Source organism: Thermothelomyces heterothallicus, assembly GCF_042370625.1.
Source record: "Thermothelomyces heterothallicus CBS 202.75 unplaced genomic scaffold P884_scaffold_4, whole genome shotgun sequence".
In the NCBI taxonomy this organism is placed as follows: Eukaryota; Fungi; Ascomycota; class Sordariomycetes; order Sordariales; family Chaetomiaceae; genus Thermothelomyces; species Thermothelomyces heterothallicus.
In genome coordinates this window covers 517,550-536,726 of record NW_027192565.1, presented here as the reverse complement: position 1 = coordinate 536,726, position 19,177 = coordinate 517,550, and the positions used below count along the sequence as shown (strand labels likewise).

The following is a 19,177-nucleotide window of genomic DNA, read 5'->3' as shown; positions in this document are numbered from 1 at the left end:
TCTTGGAACGAGAACCTCAGTGCCTGCTTTTCGATCAGCGAAGGGGATGATACTCCGTATAGTTATACATGGTCATGTTGCACAATCGCTTGAAGAGCTGACTCTCCCCGCGGATGTTCAGTGAAAACCGGCGATGGCATATGGCGAGAAGCCGGCCTGGTACCAAAAGCTCACGAGAGACTGCGCACGTCCGACGAACGTCTCTATGCAAGCTTCATTGAAGCGTCCAACGGTGCCGTAGTAGGTAGCGTGGTGTGCCCACTCTTGAACTCTACGATTAAGCCACTGACGTCGCCTGCGAGTCCACGACGGCGTCGAGACGCTCCATCAATACCCTTCCATGCGCAGCCTCTTGGCCAAGGATAAGCCGTCCCATGCCTTCTCCGGCTTCCATGACATGACGCAGCTGGTCACCTACGAAACCGGCTTCGCAGCCCTCACGTCGACAGGCCGAGTCTGGACTTGGGGTGACGAGCGGTACACAGCGTGCCTGGGGAGGGAGCCGTCCGACGACAGGTGAGTAGGATGCCTCAGCGCATAACCAAGGGTTTATCAACATTCCTTTTCCTTTTTTTTTTTTTTTTTTTAAAAAAAAAAACCTACCCGCGTGACCCATGTGGTTGGAAACTCACCCAACCCACCCCAACAGCCCGGCCGGCGCACCCGGTCCCGTCACGGACCTCGACGACCTCCCGACCGGCCCGGTGACCAAGCTCGCCGGCGGCGGCTACGTCCTCGCCGCCCTCACGGCGGGGGGCGACCTCTACTGCTGGGGCCACGCGGGGCGCTCCGCCTACCTGGACGGCCTCTCCGACGCGCCGACCCCCGTGGTGGTCGACGGCGACAAGGACGTCGTCGACGTCGCGGTCGGGGACGCCCACATGCTCGTTCTGACCGCCGACGGGGAGGTGTACGTGTTGGGCGACAACGCCAACGGGCAGCTCGGCCTGCCGGGCGTGTCCGCCGCCGAGACTTGGACCAGCGTCGACCTGACCTCCGTCCTCGCCGAGGGGGAAGCAGCGGCTGGCGTGGCAGCGGGGCCCAGGAGCTCGTTCTTGATTGCGCGGCGGCGACAGCAGCAGCAGCAGGAGCAGCAACGGCAGTAGCCCGGGGGGGAATGCCAGTAAATTGCCCCTGGCTCGGGGGGTGTTTTGTTCTCTCTATAGCCTTTCGTGCTCCTGTCGTCTAGTGTACAATGAAAGCTTGCTTGCAGAGAGAGAGAGAGAAAGAGAGAGAGAGAGCGAGAGAGAGCGAGAGAGGACCCCGGAACGCTCCGCCCGTCACCCGTCCCAATCGTCCGTCAGCCCAATCCGACCCGCACAACGCCATATCCGAAATCATAGATTCGTGAGGTAGTCCTCGATCTCCTGCGGCGTGAGCTTCCGGAAGCGCGGCCCGACCGCGCCCTCGACGCCCTCGACGCCGAGGAGGTGGTCTGCGGGGGGACCGACGATGCCTAGAGACGAGCGCGTCAGATTCCGAGACTGTTTTTTTTTTTTTTTTTCGGGGAATGTGCGACGGGCAGCCCAGGCGAATGAAACTTACCGATCTCGATTGTGTCCCCGTTCATCTCCCCCTCGATCGTCTCCTTGAGCGTCAACAGCGCGATGTGTATCGCATCCTCCAGCTCCAGCCCCTCCGTGTACCTCTTCTCCAGGAACGTCTTGGCCGTCGTGGCGCTCTTGCCGATCGCCGTCGCCTTCCACGGGAAGTAACTCCCGCTAGGATCGACCTGGTACAGCATCGGCCCGCCCTTGAGGATCCCGCCCGTCTTGCCCCCCAGCTTCTTGCCCTCGCCTCCCTCCTCGGCACCACCACCACTCGCTTGCTTCCGCTGCTGCTCCGCCTTCTCGAGCTCCTCCTCCGGCAGGATCCCCTCGTCCCAGCCGGCAATCAGCAGGCTCACGCCGTACGGCCGCACGCCGCCGGACTGGGTGGCCTCCTGCATGACGCGGGCGACGTCCTGGACCAGGATGCGCGTCGGCGGGTACTCGTTGTAGATGCGCTTGTAGCCCGTGTGCGACACCTTGCGCGCCCGGTCGACCAGCACGCGGTAGTCGGGCCCCATGCCGCTGTAGACCATGCCGATGTTGGGCGTCACCAGGCTAATCTTGGAGAGCGACGAGGCGTCGGCGAGCGGGGAGGACGATTTCTTCTCGGTCGCGAGGACGATGCCGTTTGTGGCTGTTTGCATCATTTGCCAAGACAAATGTTAGTATCCGGTCGGTACTGAGGCGCATGTCCGCCGGAGGAGAGTTGTGAGGAAAGCGAGAGAGGGGGTGGGGGGGGAGGGAGGTGAGAGAGAAGAGACGTTAAGAGGCTCCTGGATAGCGGGGTGTGCACGAACCCTTGATGCCTAGCGCTGTTACGCCTTGGTTCACGGCGTTGAGGGCATATTCTGCGCGGGAATCAGAAAAGTGTCCTTGGTAATACGACGAGTAGCAAGCTGGTGCAAGCTCCTTGACACGGGGTTGGGCGACCGACCGATTTGGACCAGCTTGCCGCTGTTGGCTTGTCAACGTCACCGTTTACACCGAAAGCCTGGCCTTGTTGGCGGCTTACCTGGGCGAAAATGTTGTGAGAGAGAAGGAATATCTGTCTGCCATGACGTCCGTCTAGAACCTCACAAGAGATATTGTTGTCGATTCGATTCGTGATGTGGTGTGGGTGTGTGCGAGCTTGTTCCTGGTCCGTGGTTGAATTTGATTTCCCAGGTCGATCTTGGAGCGTCGGCGGCGGGCTTGGTGTCGCAACTCCCAGGTTGGAGCTGCAGGCACAAGCGGAGTTGCGCGTCGATGGCCGGCCTGAGAGAGCTTGGACCAACAAGGCGATGGATAGCAAGAGAAGCTGCTACGCTGCTGATTCGCCCGCCTGCCGTCCCAGCATGGACCTCCCCGCCAGGCTGCCCCGCTGCTAGCCTAACCGCAATGGGGCCGCGACTGAAAATGTTGCCCGTGTTTCGATTTTCCCTTTTTTTTTTCTTTTTTTTCTTTCTCTGAGCGAAATCAGTCCGAGCAATGTGCAGCTCTCAGACGAGACCGATGTGAGCTAGCGGCTGTTCACTTGTGCTAGCTAGCTTTGGGATGTGAGCCTTCAGTGGCATCCTCCTTGTGGGAATCCGATGCGCGACAGAGCCCACCGCCCACTGCCCAGACCAGCTGGCGCAGTCTGACACCTGTCATATTTCGATGGCCTTCCAGGTTCATAGCGCCCGAGTGCCCAACCTCGGCGTTTCGGGAAGCGTATCCTTCCACCTTGTCGTCGACACGAACCTCTCACCATCACCAACAGCTGTACAGCCTTACGAAAGATGGCTTCGGAAGCGTTCCGACCACAATGGGGCTGGCCATCTGGAGTGAATTCGCAGGCTAACCGCGAAGCGACGACTCCGGCAGTCGATGAACAAACGCGCCGCGCTGCCAGCTCGTCCAACCCCCCATCGTCCGGTCCCACGCCCACGCAGAGGCAGCGCCAGCGTCACTACAAGCCGCGAACCTGCCGCATCTGTCTCGAGGTTGTCTATCCCACGACGGACATTGACGACTCGCTCGCCGGCCGGGTCTTCTCATCCAAGGCACGCGTGCGCTATGTATCCGAGGACCCCGAGCTAGGCCGCCTCATGAGCCCGTGCAAATGCAAGGGCTCGCAGAAGTACGTCCACGAGGGGTGTCTGCGGGCCTGGAGGAACGCGGCGCCTCTATCGGACAGGAACTACTGGCGGTGCCCGACCTGCCAGTTCGAGTACCGCCTCGAGCGGCTGCGGTGGGGCCGATGGCTGTCCAGCAAGGTCCTCCGGGTCACCCTGACCGTGGCCATCTTGGTCTTCACCGTCTTCATCCTCGGATTCATTGCCGATCCCATCATTGGCTTCTGGGAAGATCCGTTCGGCAGCCTCGTCGGCGGCCTGCTGGACATTGACTTTGACTACGATGAGCCCGTCTTGCCGGACGAAGGGCCTGGGAGCTGGTCCCTCCACTTCTTGAAGGGGTTCCTCTCCCTCGGGCTTCTGGGCTTCCTCAAGACCATGTATTTCATGTCACCGTGGCACTGGTTCAACATACGGTTCGGCGGATACCGTCGACGGAGAGGTACCGGAAGGGACAGGCTAGAACAGATCAACTGGGGCCTTGTTCTGGTTGGCGTACTGACGTTCTTGGGGGTGAGTATGGCTCCCTTACGGTTTCCCGCAATACGCTAACGAGTGTCGTAGGCAACGTGGAAGTTTGTGAACCATCTCATGGCCAAGACTCTTGAGAAGGCTAGCGATCGTGTCGTTGATGTCCAGGAAGATGACCCGGACGATGATGAAGCGGACGATGTTCCAGGTGACGCCGCACCCGAGACAGCAACCAACGAGTCGAAAAAGGATAGGTAGAACGCTTGTCCGGTGTTATGTACTAATAGCAACCTCTTATAATTTCGCCTTGTCTCAGCTTCGCCGAGTGCTCCATCATCACCATCACTGCGCACTCTTAAGTTGTCACGGCTGCCCCTCCGTGTTGTGGCAACTAGTCTGTGTGCGGAGATCAAGCTTCGCTGCCGCCCTGAGAACGGGGCGTCTTGCCCTGCTCTCATCGGGGTTCGGCGCGAACGCGTGAATCAGTGCCTGCAATTGGGAGCTCTTTTGGGTCTCTCGAATCTGTCTCTGCTACCCTGGTGTTTCTTGCCAGCTGTATCTGGATGGGTTGCTTGAAGGCTGGGTTCATACATGCCTAATTCAAGTCAAAGGTTATAATTTGCCATCAATGTATTGATATTTAATATGCCGCTGCTTCTTGAGCCGCCAATAGAGATTGGTTTCCGAATACGTATCTTTAGCTAAGACTGTTTTGCTCAAAGCCACATGGCTATGGCCTAGATCAACTGGCCTGTTTATTTCTAACCATTTTTGCCTTGTTCTGGCGTATGTTCGCGATGAAGCTCGATTTCGGAGAGCAGCGGGTATTCAGGGTTAGGGGTATAGTTACAATCAGCGATAAGCTTATCGGCAACCAATTTCCATCATCCGCACTGCTCATCCAGGGCGATTCGACCGCGTTTGAGAGGAAGCCTCCCGTGATGATATCCCCTTCGCACGGCAAAGGCCATCTTTTATCTGCTGGGCGCTCGAGGTAGCCTGTCGACGAACCTGCCGAACAAACCTGTCCAATCTGCCGATGCCTTGAGCGAACCCTTGTGCAACCCGACCTTGAAATCTCTCCCAAGTCACCCCTGACAAACGTATCTGCCGGTCCACAGAGCCGTCCTATCAACCGATCGAGCGCACCCTTCTTTGACCGATCTTCCTCCCGAACCAAGATACTCCCGAAATTATCCATTCGCTCGAACGAAACCAGAGGAGTCATTATCCAACCTTTCGCTGTTCTCTGAAAGAGCGCTCTTCGATCAGCTCGCGAGCCTCTGCCCCCGTCACCACCGGTTTTCGACCGACGATCCACAAGCAGGTTGATCCCCGGCGCAATTGGACTCGCAACTTGGGCCTAGGGAATCGCTCCCCGGGCCTCCCATTGCCCGCGATGCATTTCGCTCTCCCCCCGCGAAAGACATCGCGGCCTCCACCATACCTCCCGCGCACATCCCGCTTGCCCGGCCTCCGGAAAACACGCGCGAAGCTCTTTGCGCTCGCAGGGCTCGTCTTCCTCACCTTTATCTACCTACTTACCCGGTCAGACAGTGGGTGGCATGCCGTGCCGTCACCCCGCGTACCCAAGGGCGACCCGCCCGTCGTGGTGGTGACGGTGCTAGATGCGAGCAGATACAACGGCGCGTATCTGGAAACGGTCAAGCAGAACAGGCTGCGGTATGCCGAGAAGCATGGTACGGCAATCAGCGGCAGCCGCGGGCTTTTGAAGGCGGATATGCTGATGGGGCAGCACAGGCTACAAGACTCTCCTTGCCAAGATCGGCGACTACGACCTGGGAGGCTCACCGTTCTCCTGGGCGCGCGTGGTCGCCATGCTGGACGCCCTAACCAAGTTTCCCGACGCTCGTTACGTCTGGTTCCTTGATGCCAGCGGTTTCATTATGAACCCAAACATCAAGATCGAGGACGACATCATGCAGCCGGCGAAGCTCGACGAGATGATGAAGAGGGATTTCCCCGTCGTCCCGCCGGACAGCATCATTAAGACGTTTAGCCACCTGAAGGGCCAGGACGTGGACCTGGTGCTCATGCAGGATACGGAGGGGTTGACGTCGAGCAGCGTGATCGTGCGCAACGGCGAGTGGGCGCGCTTCTTCCTCCAAACCTGGTTTGGTCCGCTGTATCGAAGCTACGCCTTCCAGAAGGCCGAGGCCCATGCTTTGGTACGCTCTTCGATTTTTTTTTTTACCCGGTTCTCTCTCTCTATTTCCTTTTTCGGGCACGTATGCTAATCAGCGCTTGCAGGAACACATTGTGCAGTGGCACCCCACTATCCTTTCTCGGCTGGCAATCGTCGACCAGCACGTCCTCAACTCCTACGTCAAGGGTAAACAGGAGGAGCTATACAGAGATGGCGATTTTGTCATCAGCTTTCCCGATTGTGCCGACTCCGGGCCAGAGGCATGCGAGTCCCAATCCCGGCCGTTTGTGCAGGCGTGGCAGAAGGCGTTTGCGAGCACATGAGAGGACGGGATTTCAGTGGGTAGTGGCTCGGAAGGGTGGCTTTCGCGCGCCTCTGACAGCGTGGACTAGCTCTCGACTGCAACTAGTCCGCGGCTTGGATCTTTTGTGATATTATGACCCCGGCGTTGGAGGGTTTGCGACACGGGACGGGTGGCTGGTTAGCCCTGGAAAACACAGGAGTAACAAGCATTGATTTGGAAGAGGGCATGACATAGGAGTTGCTGGGTAGTTTGATGCCGGTAATGTTAAGGCTTCTTGCTTCTACCGAGATGGTGAGGAGATAGTCCGTGTAATGGATTCATACGCTGCACGCAAAAGGAGCATATCCAGGCCTATCTTGGGCATTCGAAATCACCTTCGATACACTCCGTACTCAGACTTGGAATGCCGCTGACCAAACGCATCTCAAGCCAATGCGCTATCACGGGGGGCCGTAGTGTAGCAGACGTTGTCGGGCGCTCGTAATTGACAGTACTATGTACAGTTAGGGACAGGGTTTCTCCACGATTACAACGTTCGATGAGGTCACACCACGGAGAGACAACACCAAATTTGCACCTATGTCCGAATCACACTGCACAAGCGTAGGTAGCGCTGTTGTCGATAGAAGGTAGACCAGACTCGGCTATACGTTGTAAGTGTGCCAGAGTAGGCGGCCCGCCCGCTCTGCCAATGAAAAGCCAGGTGCGTTGGGGCGATAGGTCGCATGGCCAAAACGAGATCCCGGAATGCCTTTGGCATGTGAAGCCCGGATAGCGGCATGATTAGCGGGGCCATGGCATGGCAATGTGCGCCCAAACGGCAGCCGCGGAGAGCCGACAGGGTGTGGGGGCCCAGAACGCCCGCAACATGCAAAAAGGCCGGGGTGCGCTCCGCTCTAAGCCCTGATCCTTGATGGGAAAGAGCCGAGCTCCATTGACAATCGTCTTCCCGCAGCTCCCGAAACCGTCTTCCAGGTCCTGCGGAAGTTGTTGCGCGTGGCGGCCCTCGACCGTTTTCCGACCGCTCCTGGAGTCGCAAAAATGCCCGGAACGTCGCGCTTACCCGTCAGCCTGCGAGAGGGTTTCAATACCGTCCGGAGGAGATCTCGGGCGGGCTGGGACCCGTCGCTGATGCTCAATCTGGACCTGTCAGTAGCTGCCCGTTTTCCCTTGGCATTCTCAACGCTGCACTCTTCCCGTCCCGTCCCGTCCCTCCAAAAAAAAAAAAAAAAAAAAAAAAAAAAAAAAAAAAAAAAAAAAAAAAAAAACTAAACTCGCTGGGCCTTTTCGCTTCCGACAGGGCCAATTGGTCATAGAAGATGTAGTTATCACTAACTTGCCATCGATTCAGAATCCGCAACATCGTCTTCTTCCTCTTCCTCCTGCGATGGACCCGCCGCGCGCTGTGGAAGCTCAAGGGCCGCGGGCTGCTCGGCACGCTGGCTGAGCTGTACGCCGACGCGCGCCGCGTCTTGTACGGCTGGTTTCTGCGGATGCCGGGCGTGCGCACCCAGGTGCGCAAGCAAGTCGATGAGGCTCTCTCCAAGCTGCAGACCAAGATGGTGCCCGCCAACGGGACCCGCTACCTGACGCTGCCCAAGGAGGGCTGGGCCGAGGACGCCGTGCGCAAGGAGCTCGAGGCTCTCGCCACCATGGACCACACGCGCTGGGAGGACGGCTACGTCTCGGGCGCCGTGTACCATGGCGAGGACGACCTGCTGAAGCTCCAGACCGAGGCGTATGGGAAGTTTACCGTGGCGAACCCGATCCATCCAGATGTGTTCCCCGGCGTGAGGAAGATGGAGGCAGAGGTGGTCGCCATGGTCCTGAGCCTGTTCAATGCGCCCCCGGGTGCTGCAGGCGTGAGCACGAGCGGCGGAACCGAGAGTATTCTGATGGCTTGCCTCAGCGCGAGGCAGAAGGCCTACGTCGAGCGGGGTGTCACGGAGCCGGAAATGTAAGATATACACCCTCTTTTGGCCCCTTTTTCATTGCTAACCATCCCCAGGATCCTCCCCGAGACGGCCCACACGGCCTTCCGCAAAGCAGGCGAGTACTTCAAGATCAAGATCCACATCGTGGCCTGCCCTGCACCGAGCTACCAAGTCGACGTTAAGCGCGTCGCCCGCCTCATCAACAGCAACACCATCCTCCTCGTCGGCTCGGCTCCCAACTTCCCGCACGGCATCATCGACGACATCTCGGCGCTCTCCAAGCTCGCACTTAAGAAGCGCCTCCCGCTGCATGTCGACTGCTGCCTGGGCTCCTTCCTCGTCCCCTTCCTCGACAAGGCCGGCTTCGAGACTGTCCCCTTCGACTTCCGCCTCAAGGGCGTCACCTCTATCAGCTGCGACACTCACAAGTACGGCTTCGCGCCAAAGGGCAACAGCACCGTCCTCTACCGCACCCAAGCCCTGCGCGCCTACCAGTACTTTGTCGACCCATCGTGGTCCGGTGGCGTCTACGCCTCTCCGGGCATTGCCGGATCGCGGCCGGGCGCGCTCATCGCCGCCTGCTGGGCCAGTCTGGTGTCGGTCGGCGAGGCGGGCTACCTCGAGTCCTGCAAGCAGATTGTCGGCACCGCCAAGAAGCTGCTCAACCACATCAACACCTCTCCCGCCCTTTCCGCCGAGCTCGAGGTCCTCGGCAACCCGCTGGTCTCGGTCATCGCCTTCCGCTCGCGCAACCTCAACATCTACGACATCGCCGACGGTATGACGGCGCGCGGCTGGCACCTCAACGCCCTGCAGAACCCACCCGCCATCCACGTCGCCCTCACTCTGCCCATCGTCAAGGTCTGGGAGCGCCTGGCTGCCGACCTGGAGGCCGTCGTCGAAGCGGAGCGCGAGAAGGAGCGCGCGCGCCTCGTCGAAGGCAAGAAGGTCCAGAGCGGGGGCGGGGATACCGCGGCGCTGTACGGCGTCGCCGGGTCGTTGCCGAACAAAAGCGTCGTGGTGGACATGGCGAAGGGTTTCTTGGACCTGTTGTATAAGGCATAGTCTCTCTCTGCCGCTTCGGCGCCCGGTTTGGGCCGAGCGGAATATATGCATGCATGGATGGATGAGTGGATGAACCGACGAATTGATGGATGGCCTGAATGGATAGGTGACTATGCTTAACTATCTCTTGCATAACTCAGCCAAAGGGGGGAAAGGGAGGCTTATGTGGTGATTAGAATAACCTAAGCAAACAGCGCGTAGTGTCATTGACAGATAAAAAAATCAAGGTAATACATACACTGAAGCGTTGGCTTACATACATACATACTTGTTCAACAACACGGTGGTACCCCGTGTATGTATGTACAAGTAAAATGTCCCTCAATTACTTCCCTTCATCTTCTCATTCTAGCCTTCGCCTTCCCCCTAACTACAAAAGTTAACATCGTCATCCTGCAAATCCCATCACGGCGACGTCAAGTATCCTACTGTATTCCTACAACCGATGGGACGAGAAGTAGCGAAGCGACGACCGGTCTACCCCTCCAACACAAGGTTGAGTTCAGACGAGAGCCCTCCCACCCCTGTTCCCATCCTATTGAAAAGCGCCGTGTTCACATGCAGAATTTTTTTGGGGGGGGTCGTGCCGACATCAATCAATGTATGTCCATCCATAACCCCAGAATCAGCCGACCTACTAGAAGTTCAAACGGGTTGGGGAAAAAAAAATGGTTGGGCATGCGGTTCTTTGACCGAGAAAGGCTCTGCCAGCCAAGTCCGTCCGACCCAACCTCTTCATAACATCTCGCCAATCGTGTAAGCAGCAGCGGTAGCAGCGGTAAGCAGTAGCAGGAACTTTTGTCTCAAAGCTCACTATCACTGCCACGAGCGGGGTAATAATACTGCCGCTGCTGCTGCTGCTGCTGCTGCTGCTGGCGGTGGGCAGCCTCGCCCTCCGACGGCGACGATCCGAAAATGGCCTCGACGTCGCCGACCTGCCTGCGCTCGGGGATCTCGAGCGGGGCCGGGTTCTTGAGGCGCTTGCGCATCAGGTATCGCATTGGCAGCGTCAATCCTCGGGGCGATGCAGACGTACCAGTCCCCCTCATGACTGCGAATTCCTATTGCAGCGGCTCCGACGAGCTTGATAGGCGGTTCAGATGGAGGTAGACGTCCGTGCCGTAGCTGAGAGAGGGGTTGTAAAGTCAGCAAAGAGAAAACGAAACAGGAAACTGAGTTGGTGGGGAAGGGGGGAAGGGGGGGTGTGCGCGCATACCCTTCCATGCTGATGAGCTTCAAATCACCACCGAAATACCTCGCGTACAGGCGTGATATGGGGAGGCCGTAGCCGAACCCGGCCATGGGCGCCTTGAAATCGCTCTTGTCAAAGTCCGGGTCAAGGTTCGGCGTCCGGTCGACGGTGGTGTACATGTAGGTCCAGACCAGCGGGATGGCGCTCCGCGGGATGCCGCCGCCCTCGTCCGAGATCTTGATCGTGATGTCCTCCTTGCCCTCGGCCACGATCACCTTGGTGACGGGAAACTCTTGTTTATCTTGGCCGTGTGTCTCGACGACGGCGCGCAGCGAGTTCTTGAGCGTCTCGAAGAGCATGTGCGACAGGTGACCCGGCACATACATGAAGTTGAGGTTCGGATCGCACACGAGCTGGATCTTGGGCGCCTCAAACAAGCCGTAGTGGTCCTCGCAGACGAAGCGCGCGTTCTCGATGGCCTCCTGGGCCAGATCCCTGACGTACGTCTTGGTGCAGATGATGCCGACATAGGACGGGTCGCGGTGGTGGCTCTGGTCCGTCAGAGCAATGTGCTGGCCGATGAGCATACGTATTCCAATGCGAGACATGTAGAAGCGGTCCAGGAAGGACTGTATGTTGTTGTCGATCTGCATCCGTTGCCGTTTGCGTTTGTACTCGAGGATGCCCTGTGCCATGGTGGTGACGACGCTGTCGTGTCTCCGCTTGACACGGCGCAGCGTTTGAGCGAACTTCTGGTTGTACAGCTGCAGCTCGGGCGGCCAGTCGCCCGTGTCGTCCACCATTGCGAAATACCTCCTCGTCGCGGCGAACTTGTTCTTGCCGTTGCCGTTGCCGTTGCCGTTGAATGAGTGGTACTGTCCCTCTTCGATGCTCGGGTTCGGTGTTGCCTCACTCAGCCATGATGTGCCCTTTCCCGCGTTCCTCGAGGGCCTCATCAATCTCTCCCGCACGTCTTTGCTGAGCTCTGGTCTGGGTAGCGAGGTGATTTCCTGTACAGGAAAGCTTTGGTGAGTCATAATACAATCCCCGGCGGAGCGAAAGCGGCAGAGCATCGGGTGTCATACCTCGAACGACTGCGCATACCAATCGGCCACCTTCTTCACCGACGGCATCTCATTCAGGCCATCCGGAAGCGTCTCGAGCTCTTGGACGCGATGGGCGAGCCGGATGGGCAGCTCCTCGGCGAGGAACTGCGAGGCGCGGAACAGCGTCCCTTGCAGGCCAACGTCAGAATCAGAGCCTGGACGGCGTCAAAAGATGCAGAACGGAGCAAGGGGCCGGCTCACCAGCAGACGGCTTCTCGCCGAACTGGACCATCTGGCGCAGGCTCACGCCGGTCGCCGGGAAGCTGGCATAGTGCCGGATGGTCTCCATCAGGCGCTCGCTCTTTTTCCACGACATGTTGGCGGCTCAGGTTGCGCCAATGGTACACGGTGGATGATGCTCTGGTCGTGCGGCGTGCAGCATGGGAGCAGAAAGGGCGCGCTTTCGGTTGCGGTGTTGGAAGTGCCGGCTACAGCTGGGCGCGTCGGATCAGCGCCCGGGCGTAGTCGGGCGTGGAGTCGAGGACGGGCGTCCGGGTGTTGCGGCTAAGCCGAGGCAAGCGGAATGGAGATCTGAGCACCGTCCAATGACGCAAGCGGGGAGGACGGCACTGGCCAAGCGGCAGAGCACTGCAGTAGGTTATTCGGTAGATTTAAAACTGCTGCAATCCCGCAATGGCTCGCAAAACCCGGCATCTGCGTCAGCGTAGGAACAAGATGGGACCGGCCGTTCTCGAGTGTTGTGGACGAGGAAAAGAGGTCGCCCGGGCGGGGCAACGGAAGCTCAAGTTTAAACTTGGAACGTCGGCATTGCGGGTGCGTCAGATGCTAGCTCTCTGGGTTGGCTGCGGTGACTCGGCCCCCAGCTGTCCCTCGCTTCCTAGCGGCATGTAAGGTAGTTACCTGAAATACGTAACTACGGTTTACACTAACTACTCCGTACCGCACGCTACTTGTATGTACGGAGTAGAATAGAGTGCGTGCAGAGAAGATGGTCCGGGCGTCAATATACACTACTTGCGTTTATTGGTAGGAGGGGGGGTTGCACGCGAGACTCTGGAGCAACCATCACACTTGCACCAAGGCTGGGTTGGCACTTTTTTACACTCCGTACTCAGATATATCACATATAACACTAACATACCTTTTATAGCGTAATGTAGGTAGTTAAACCTATATACGGAAACTGATTGTATATAGAAGGATCGCCTTTGGTGGCGCTTGAATATGATGGAATACTCGTATTCCGTATAACTAGTTAGTATCACTACGGATTACATGCACGGAGGTACCTGAAATATGCCCCACAGCGGGGAAAGCAAGTTTTAGGTAACTGCGGATTACTCCGTAGTGTCATGCAAGACGGAAAAATTCGTACCGTGTGTAATCCGTGTACAACCGAGACCTTCCGGCCATTCACGCAAGATCTGCAGGCCGCTGGACATCGTTCGATACGATGCTTAAACGTTCGATGGAATCAGTAGTTTAAGTATTCATGTGCCTCTCAGAGGGGTTTCCAAAGCAAAATCAACGCGTTGAATCCCATCGTACCACGGATAGGAATACTGGGTATTGGTATGCATGAGGTAGAGTCCCGATGAAAAGTAGCTCGCTGGTAACAAACCAGGCTCTGCCCTTTTTGTATGTGCTGTACACTACAGTACGTGCACTATGTGAATGGTCCAATCCTTGCTGATTCGTTACTCAGCGGGGTGCCAAAGGTTTCACCGCTTTCGACCCTGAAGAGAAGAAGGGCGGGAAACAAGTGGAGGAAAAAGGGACAGGAGACATGTACAGGTAAGAAGCGATCAGAGCCAGCAAACCGGATCCTCGAGGAAAAAGTAGGGCAAGCGGCATCCTCTTACCAAGCTCCTCATCAAGGCTAAGTACTCCATGGTGTAAGTACTGACATAGGTTTGCGATTGAATCACGTAACAACTTCAGAGGAGAACGCTTCCCATAGCAGTTCTGCTACTTCCCCTAGCGCCAGTGTTGGGGCTTTCTATGGCCGACTAGCATCTCCAACCCATCCGTCTACCAATGCTCGAGCTGCGTCAAGTGCCAGGACCTCTTAGCTATTCCTTTGCTTGGCGAATTCTCCACAATCGCTTACCGCGTACACTAGTGAAAGCCCAGGAAAGAAGACACCGCAGAAGTGACTCAAGATGCGATATCTGCATTGTTAGGCGGGTTCTGCTCGTCAATGCTAACCCCACTTAATAACTCATCAAAGCAGAAGAAAGCAGTAACCCCGTCCCCCAGCTGTGGCTAGAAGGTCGTTTCGCTCTTTATAATCGGCCACTCGCCGAACACCATCATACCGAGACGCATCACACGCGGGACATGCAGGTGGGTGACAACGGGAATGCACCACAGCGTATAGCACATCTCCCACGCGTTCATCACATCTCCCCCGTTATACGATCCGCAGCCCGTCAGCGGGGGACTGCCAAGTTCTCGGCTGTCAACTCGCCACTCTCGGTGCGCGTGAAATGGGCGGTAGGTGATGGAAGAGAAGATGGCATGTGCGGTGCGGACTTGGTGGCCTCGATTGAGAAAGGCGAGAAGATATGCGCGTCACAGTGTTTCCACTTTGATTCATCAACTTGCCGTGGATGCCTGAGAGTCAGACTTACACAGAAGGCGACGATGGCAAGCGTCTGCCTCGACAGGAATCCAGGCACCTACCTAAACCTTGAGCCTGAGGCCTGCCATCACCCGCCCTCTCATGTGCGAGGCAACCGCATAGCGGTTGGTTGCGGGCCTCACTGTCGATTGCCGCCCAACCCAATCAAAAATCGGCCAACAGTGCTGCTTCGGTGACAATCACCAGACGATTTAAACAAGATGTAAACCGCAACAGGATCTCAAAGAAAATTTGGATTTATTCACTGCATAGGTTCAGCGACTATTGAAGCAAGCTTGGCCCCGCACGTCGTACTAGGTCTGGATCGCCCTCAAGCGCCGACACCGAATGGCAGCCGCGTCATGAATCCGCGGGCTGTAATGCTCCGGGGCTTGAACCCCGCGGGCGGATCCGCAGAGAATCCAGTCACGCATCTGCCTAGTGGCCTTGCAGACACGCGTCGCCGGATGACGATCATGGCGTCCGAAGACAGCAGCTGGAGCTCATCAGAGCGCGACGCTGACAGCAGCTACGACGATGACAATGACGACGACGACAATGACGACGACAAGTCTCTCATCCAGGACACTGATGAACTTGAAACCACCCCCGCCTCCAACGGCGACAATGCCTCACATACCACGGGCTTAGACTCCGTCCACAGTTCTCGCAGCAGCACACCCGACCAAGAACCCCCAAGGACAGTAACCATGACGGCGAGGGCCTACCAGCTCGAGATGCTCGAAGAGAGCCTCAAGAAAAACGTTATTGTTGCGGTATGCCATGCCATGCCATGCCATGCTCGTTTCGTCTTCCGACCTCGAGCATGAGAACAGTCGTGCTGACCGATCATGCCCAGATGGACACCGGGAGTGGGAAAACTCAAGTGTACGTAGGGCGACGCAGCGGTCAGAAAGAAACCTTGTTGACACCAAGCCCAGCGCCATCATGCGGATCCAGGCAGAGCTCGAACGGGGCGACAAGGTTACTTGAGTCCCCCCAAACTGCTGCCGGATTCGAAATGCTGACTGCTGCTTCCCCCTTCCCCCTAGATTGCATGGTTCCTGGCCCCAACAGTGTCCCTAGCTGAGCAGCAGTTTGAGACCATCCGAGCCCAGATTCCGGGAGTCCAGTCTAGACTGATACTCGGGTCCGACAATGTCGAAGCATGGTCGAGCAAGCCAGGCGTGTGGGATGCCGTCCTCTTCAACACCCGCATCATTGTCTCAACTTATCAGATTCTGTTCGACGCCGTGACCCATGCCCTCGTTCCCCTCGCTTCTCTCGGGATTATCGTTGTTGACGAAGGTATATGAAACCGCATCCCCAGTCCCCGGTTAGCCGCCGGCTGACCCACGCTAGCCCACCACTCGAAAGGCGACAACCCCGTCGCAAGGCTCATGAGGGAGCACTATGTACCCAACAAAGCCCGAGGACTCCCCGTTCCCCATATCTTGGGGTTGACGGCGAGCCCCCTGATGACGTCCAACTTGAACGATCTCGAAGTCCTCGAGAAGACCCTAGATGCCGTCTGCAAGACGCCGAGCAAGCACAGGGAAGAGCTTATGGCTCAAGTCAATCGCCCCGAGATGAAGATCATCTCGTACGGAGGCGCGGCGAGTCTCGATGATGCTGCTCAACCGACTCCGGCCATGTTGAGGCTCAGGAACACGTGCCTTGAGCTCGACATCCGCCAGGATCCGTTCGTCCGGCGTTTGTTGACCGACCATACAGCACGGGGCCGGGAGAAGCTGAAGAAGGTTCTCTTATCCAAGGAGACATACTCCCGGTCACAGATGGAGTCGTTCTGCAGAAGAGCCTGGGAGATGTGGAAGACCTTCGGGCCCTGGGCCGCAGACTACTATATCTACAGAGTAATCTCTTCCTTCCTTAGGGGCTCAGATAACCCTCCCAGCCAGGGGGGCGACAGTCTAGGCGACCAAGAATGGGCATACCTGGCGGAGGCCTTCCGCAAGCTGGACGCGCAGCCGCCTCCCGAGACACCGACCGAACTCTCGCCCAAGGTGCGCGCCCTGCTCGACGCTCTCGAGTCTCACGAGGGGAACCCGATCGGCATCATCTTCGTCAAAGAGCGGGCGAGCGTCGCGGTGCTGTCCCACATCCTCGCCGTACATCCCAAAACATCGCGCCGCTACCGAGTGGGCTCAATGGTCGGCACTTCGAGAGTGCCGGGGAGGAGGCAAGACATCCTGGATCTGAGCCAAAAGGACTACCTGCTCGCTCTCCAGGCGTTTCGAAAGGGCGCAATCAACCTTTTGGTTGCGACAAGCGTGCTCGAAGAAGGAATCGACGTGCCGGCGTGCAATCTCGTCATCTGCTTCGACAAGCCGGACAACCTCAAGTCTTTCATCCAACGCCGGGGGCGAGCACGCATGTCAGCATCCCACCTGTACCTCCTCGTCGAGGATGAATCGGACACCTCGTCTCGCCGGTGGCAGAACCTCGAGCGCGAGATGAAGCGCAAGTACGAAGACGACATGCGCGAGAACAAGCGGCTGGAGCAGATCGAGGACAGCGATGACCTGGACTACCCGATACTGAGGGACAGGGAGACGGGCGCCCAGATCACCATCCTCGATGCGAAGGCGCACCTTGAGCATTTCTGCGCCACCCTTTCGACGCGCAAGTACGTTGACTGGAGCCCCTTTTACGTCGTCCACGACCTGGAGGGCAACCCGGTCGACGCCCGTCAGCCCGGCCTGCGGAAGGCTACCGTCCATCTTCCGGTATCGCCGGCCCCCGGGTTGCGAACCTTTGAGAGCCTCCATGCCTGGAGCTCTGAGGCGAAAGCCTGCAAGGACGCCGCCTTTCAGGCATACGCCAAGCTGTACGAGGTCGGGCTGGTGAACCGCAACATGCTGCCCATCCGAGAGAGCGACCTGTTGAAGGATGCCGAGCCGCGCGTCGGTATCGTCACCGTCAGGGAGCAGTTCAACCCCTGGCCGCTCGTGGCTCAGGCGTGGCGGGACGGTGCCCCGATCTCTAGCAGGCGGGTGACGATTTCGAGCCACGACCGATCCATTTGCGCCGAACTTGAGCTCGCACTACCGGTGCCGGTTCCGTACATGGCCCAGTTTGATTTGTACTGGGACCACAAGTCGGCGTGGCTCGTCCGCATGAACCCGGATGCGGGCACGCCAACGGCGGGAGCGATGAGCGAGACTGACCACACGCCTGCTCTTCTCACCATGGCCTTTGGACACCGGTGGCGGATTCAGCAGCAGAAGCAATTCCCCGTCCGCTTCACCTGCCTGGACCGTGACATACGCCTCGACGACATGAGCGCAACAGAGATCAGCCCCGAGATCATGGCCAAGGTCGCCCCAACCCATCTCGTCCGAGACATCGCGAACCAACATCACCCCTATTTCTATCTTGACTGGCTCCCGTCAAAACCTGCGGCCGATCTAGTCGGAAAGCCCTACCAGGGTTTCGACGATGCTCCCCAAGAAGCCGCCTACGTTGCTGTCAGAAGCTGGCCCAAGAAGGTGGGCGCCTTCCGCCCGCCGCGCCCAAATTCGGCACCAACCCCGTGCACAAAACCGTACCCGAGGGTCCTGCCTGCGGACCAGGTCCGGGCCGACAGCATCCCGGCGGTCTATGCGCACATTGCCATGTTCATTCCGGCCATCACCCGCGCACTCGAAGTCCATCTCGTGGCCAAGGACCTGCTGGACACTCGACTCGAGCCGACAGGCATCACCGACTTGTCCCTCGTGGTTGCGGCGATCAGCGCGAGCGCAGCCAGGGGACCGACGGACTACGAGCGGATAGAGTTTCTTGGCGATGCGATCCTCAAGTTCTGTACAACAGTCAACTGCTCCGCCAATTGTGAGTTTGTCTCCTTCCCGAACCGAAAATAACACTGAGCTAATAAGCAATCGACGTGCGACAACCAGATCCCTTATACCCAGAAGGTTTGTTGTCGCCGTTGAAGGACAAGATCGTGTCCAACTCGAGACTCTTCCACGCTGCGGTCGACTTCGGTCTGGACCGCTACATCATTCACAAGACCTTCACCGTGCACAAATGGCGGCCTGCCTACGTCGAGGACCTCCTAGAGAACCCGCCGTCCGAAACAGAAACCAGAAGACTCTCCACCAAGACGCTCGCCGACGTGGTCGAGGCCCTCATCGGCACCTCGTACATTAGCGGTGGGACCCCCAAGGCGCTCGCATGTATATCCCTGTTCCTCCCAGAGTTCGAGTGGCACAGCATCGAGCACTGCCGCGAGGTGCTCTACAACCAGGCACCGGACGACGAGCCACTTCCCGCCACCATGCGCTCGCTGGAGTCCCTGTTGGGTTACACCTTCACCAAGAGGTCGCTCCTCGTCGAGGCCATGACCCACACGTCCTGCAACGGCCCGAACATTCACGCCTCGCTGGACCGCCTCGAGTTCCTAGGGGATGCCATCCTGGACTACGTCGTCGTCAAGGCTCTCTTCGACATATCCACCCCCACCCCGCTCGAAAACTCGACCCTCCACCTTCTCCGGACCACGCTGGTCAACGCCGACATCCTCGCCTTCCTCGCCTTGGAGTGGGCCATCACCCAAGACGGATTCGACGTCGTTACCACCACCACCACCTCTACTACTACTACTACTACTACTACTACTACTACTACTACTACTACTACTACTACTACTACTACTACTACTACTACTACTACTACTACTACTACT

The 19,177-nt window shown here is 57.9% G+C and overlaps 8 protein-coding genes across 8 annotated transcripts in view; 5 read left to right on the top strand and 3 right to left on the bottom strand.

The window, feature by feature from the left end:
• Window positions 1-340: 340 nt before the first annotated feature.
• On the top strand, window positions 341-1,106 carry P884DRAFT_275446 (regulator of chromosome condensation 1/beta-lactamase-inhibitor protein II; the record flags this gene model as incomplete). The annotated part of the gene is made up of 2 exons (XM_069442842.1): window positions 341-516; window positions 650-1,106. 2 exons carry the CDS (start codon window positions 341-343, stop codon window positions 1,104-1,106), a joined length of 633 nt encoding a protein of 210 aa, XP_069300025.1.
• Window positions 1,107-1,148: 42 nt separating this feature from the next.
• P884DRAFT_290110 (nucleophile aminohydrolase) lies at window positions 1,149-2,774 on the bottom strand. Its single transcript, XM_069444039.1, has 5 exons — window positions 2,563-2,774; window positions 2,485-2,504; window positions 2,348-2,398; window positions 1,546-2,184; window positions 1,149-1,456 (listed from the first exon to the last, which is right to left on the bottom strand). Exons 1-5 carry the CDS (start codon window positions 2,604-2,606, stop codon window positions 1,338-1,340), a joined length of 873 nt encoding a protein of 290 aa, XP_069300024.1. The 5' UTR covers window positions 2,607-2,774; the 3' UTR covers window positions 1,149-1,337.
• Window positions 2,775-3,018: 244 nt separating this feature from the next.
• Window positions 3,019-4,785, top strand: P884DRAFT_283041 (uncharacterized protein). The gene is made up of 2 exons (XM_069443632.1): window positions 3,019-4,159; window positions 4,211-4,785. The coding sequence occupies exons 1-2, from the start codon at window positions 3,311-3,313 to the stop codon at window positions 4,373-4,375; spliced, it is 1,014 nt and encodes a 337-aa protein (XP_069300023.1). The 5' UTR covers window positions 3,019-3,310; the 3' UTR covers window positions 4,376-4,785.
• A 262-nt stretch (window positions 4,786-5,047) lies between these two features.
• On the top strand, window positions 5,048-6,918 carry P884DRAFT_237853 (glycosyltransferase family 34 protein). Its single transcript, XM_069440057.1, has 3 exons — window positions 5,048-5,817; window positions 5,879-6,306; window positions 6,389-6,918. The coding sequence occupies exons 1-3, from the start codon at window positions 5,517-5,519 to the stop codon at window positions 6,605-6,607; spliced, it is 948 nt and encodes a 315-aa protein (XP_069300022.1). The 5' UTR covers window positions 5,048-5,516; the 3' UTR covers window positions 6,608-6,918.
• A 711-nt stretch (window positions 6,919-7,629) lies between these two features.
• On the top strand, window positions 7,630-9,587 carry P884DRAFT_193577 (pyridoxal phosphate-dependent transferase; the record flags this gene model as incomplete). Its single annotated transcript, XM_069437769.1, has 3 exons — window positions 7,630-7,736; window positions 7,940-8,545; window positions 8,597-9,587. The coding sequence occupies 3 exons, from the start codon at window positions 7,630-7,632 to the stop codon at window positions 9,585-9,587; spliced, it is 1,704 nt and encodes a 567-aa protein (XP_069300021.1).
• Window positions 9,588-10,023: 436 nt separating this feature from the next.
• Window positions 10,024-10,588, bottom strand: P884DRAFT_297450 (uncharacterized protein; the record flags this gene model as incomplete). Its single annotated transcript, XM_069444517.1, has 2 exons — window positions 10,024-10,064; window positions 10,402-10,588. The coding sequence occupies 2 exons, from the start codon at window positions 10,586-10,588 to the stop codon at window positions 10,024-10,026; spliced, it is 228 nt and encodes a 75-aa protein (XP_069300020.1).
• A 60-nt stretch (window positions 10,589-10,648) lies between these two features.
• P884DRAFT_194197 (mitochondrial branched-chain alpha-ketoacid dehydrogenase kinase-domain-containing protein) lies at window positions 10,649-12,201 on the bottom strand (the record flags this gene model as incomplete). The annotated part of the gene is made up of 4 exons (XM_069437813.1): window positions 10,649-10,712; window positions 10,804-11,789; window positions 11,865-12,013; window positions 12,087-12,201. The coding sequence occupies 4 exons, from the start codon at window positions 12,199-12,201 to the stop codon at window positions 10,649-10,651; spliced, it is 1,314 nt and encodes a 437-aa protein (XP_069300019.1).
• A 2,744-nt stretch (window positions 12,202-14,945) lies between these two features.
• Window positions 14,946-19,177, top strand: part of P884DRAFT_297448 (uncharacterized protein) — a gene marked incomplete at both ends in the record, with an annotated part of 4,947 nt that continues 715 nt past the window's right edge. Inside the window, 6 exons of the mRNA XM_069444516.1 lie at window positions 14,946-15,245; window positions 15,329-15,357; window positions 15,411-15,453; window positions 15,522-15,777; window positions 15,832-18,321; window positions 18,390-19,063. Of these exons, the coding sequence (XP_069300018.1) occupies window positions 14,946-15,245; window positions 15,329-15,357; window positions 15,411-15,453; window positions 15,522-15,777; window positions 15,832-18,321; window positions 18,390-19,063 (3,792 nt within the window). The remainder of the gene's footprint in view (window positions 15,246-15,328; window positions 15,358-15,410; window positions 15,454-15,521; window positions 15,778-15,831; window positions 18,322-18,389; window positions 19,064-19,177) is intronic.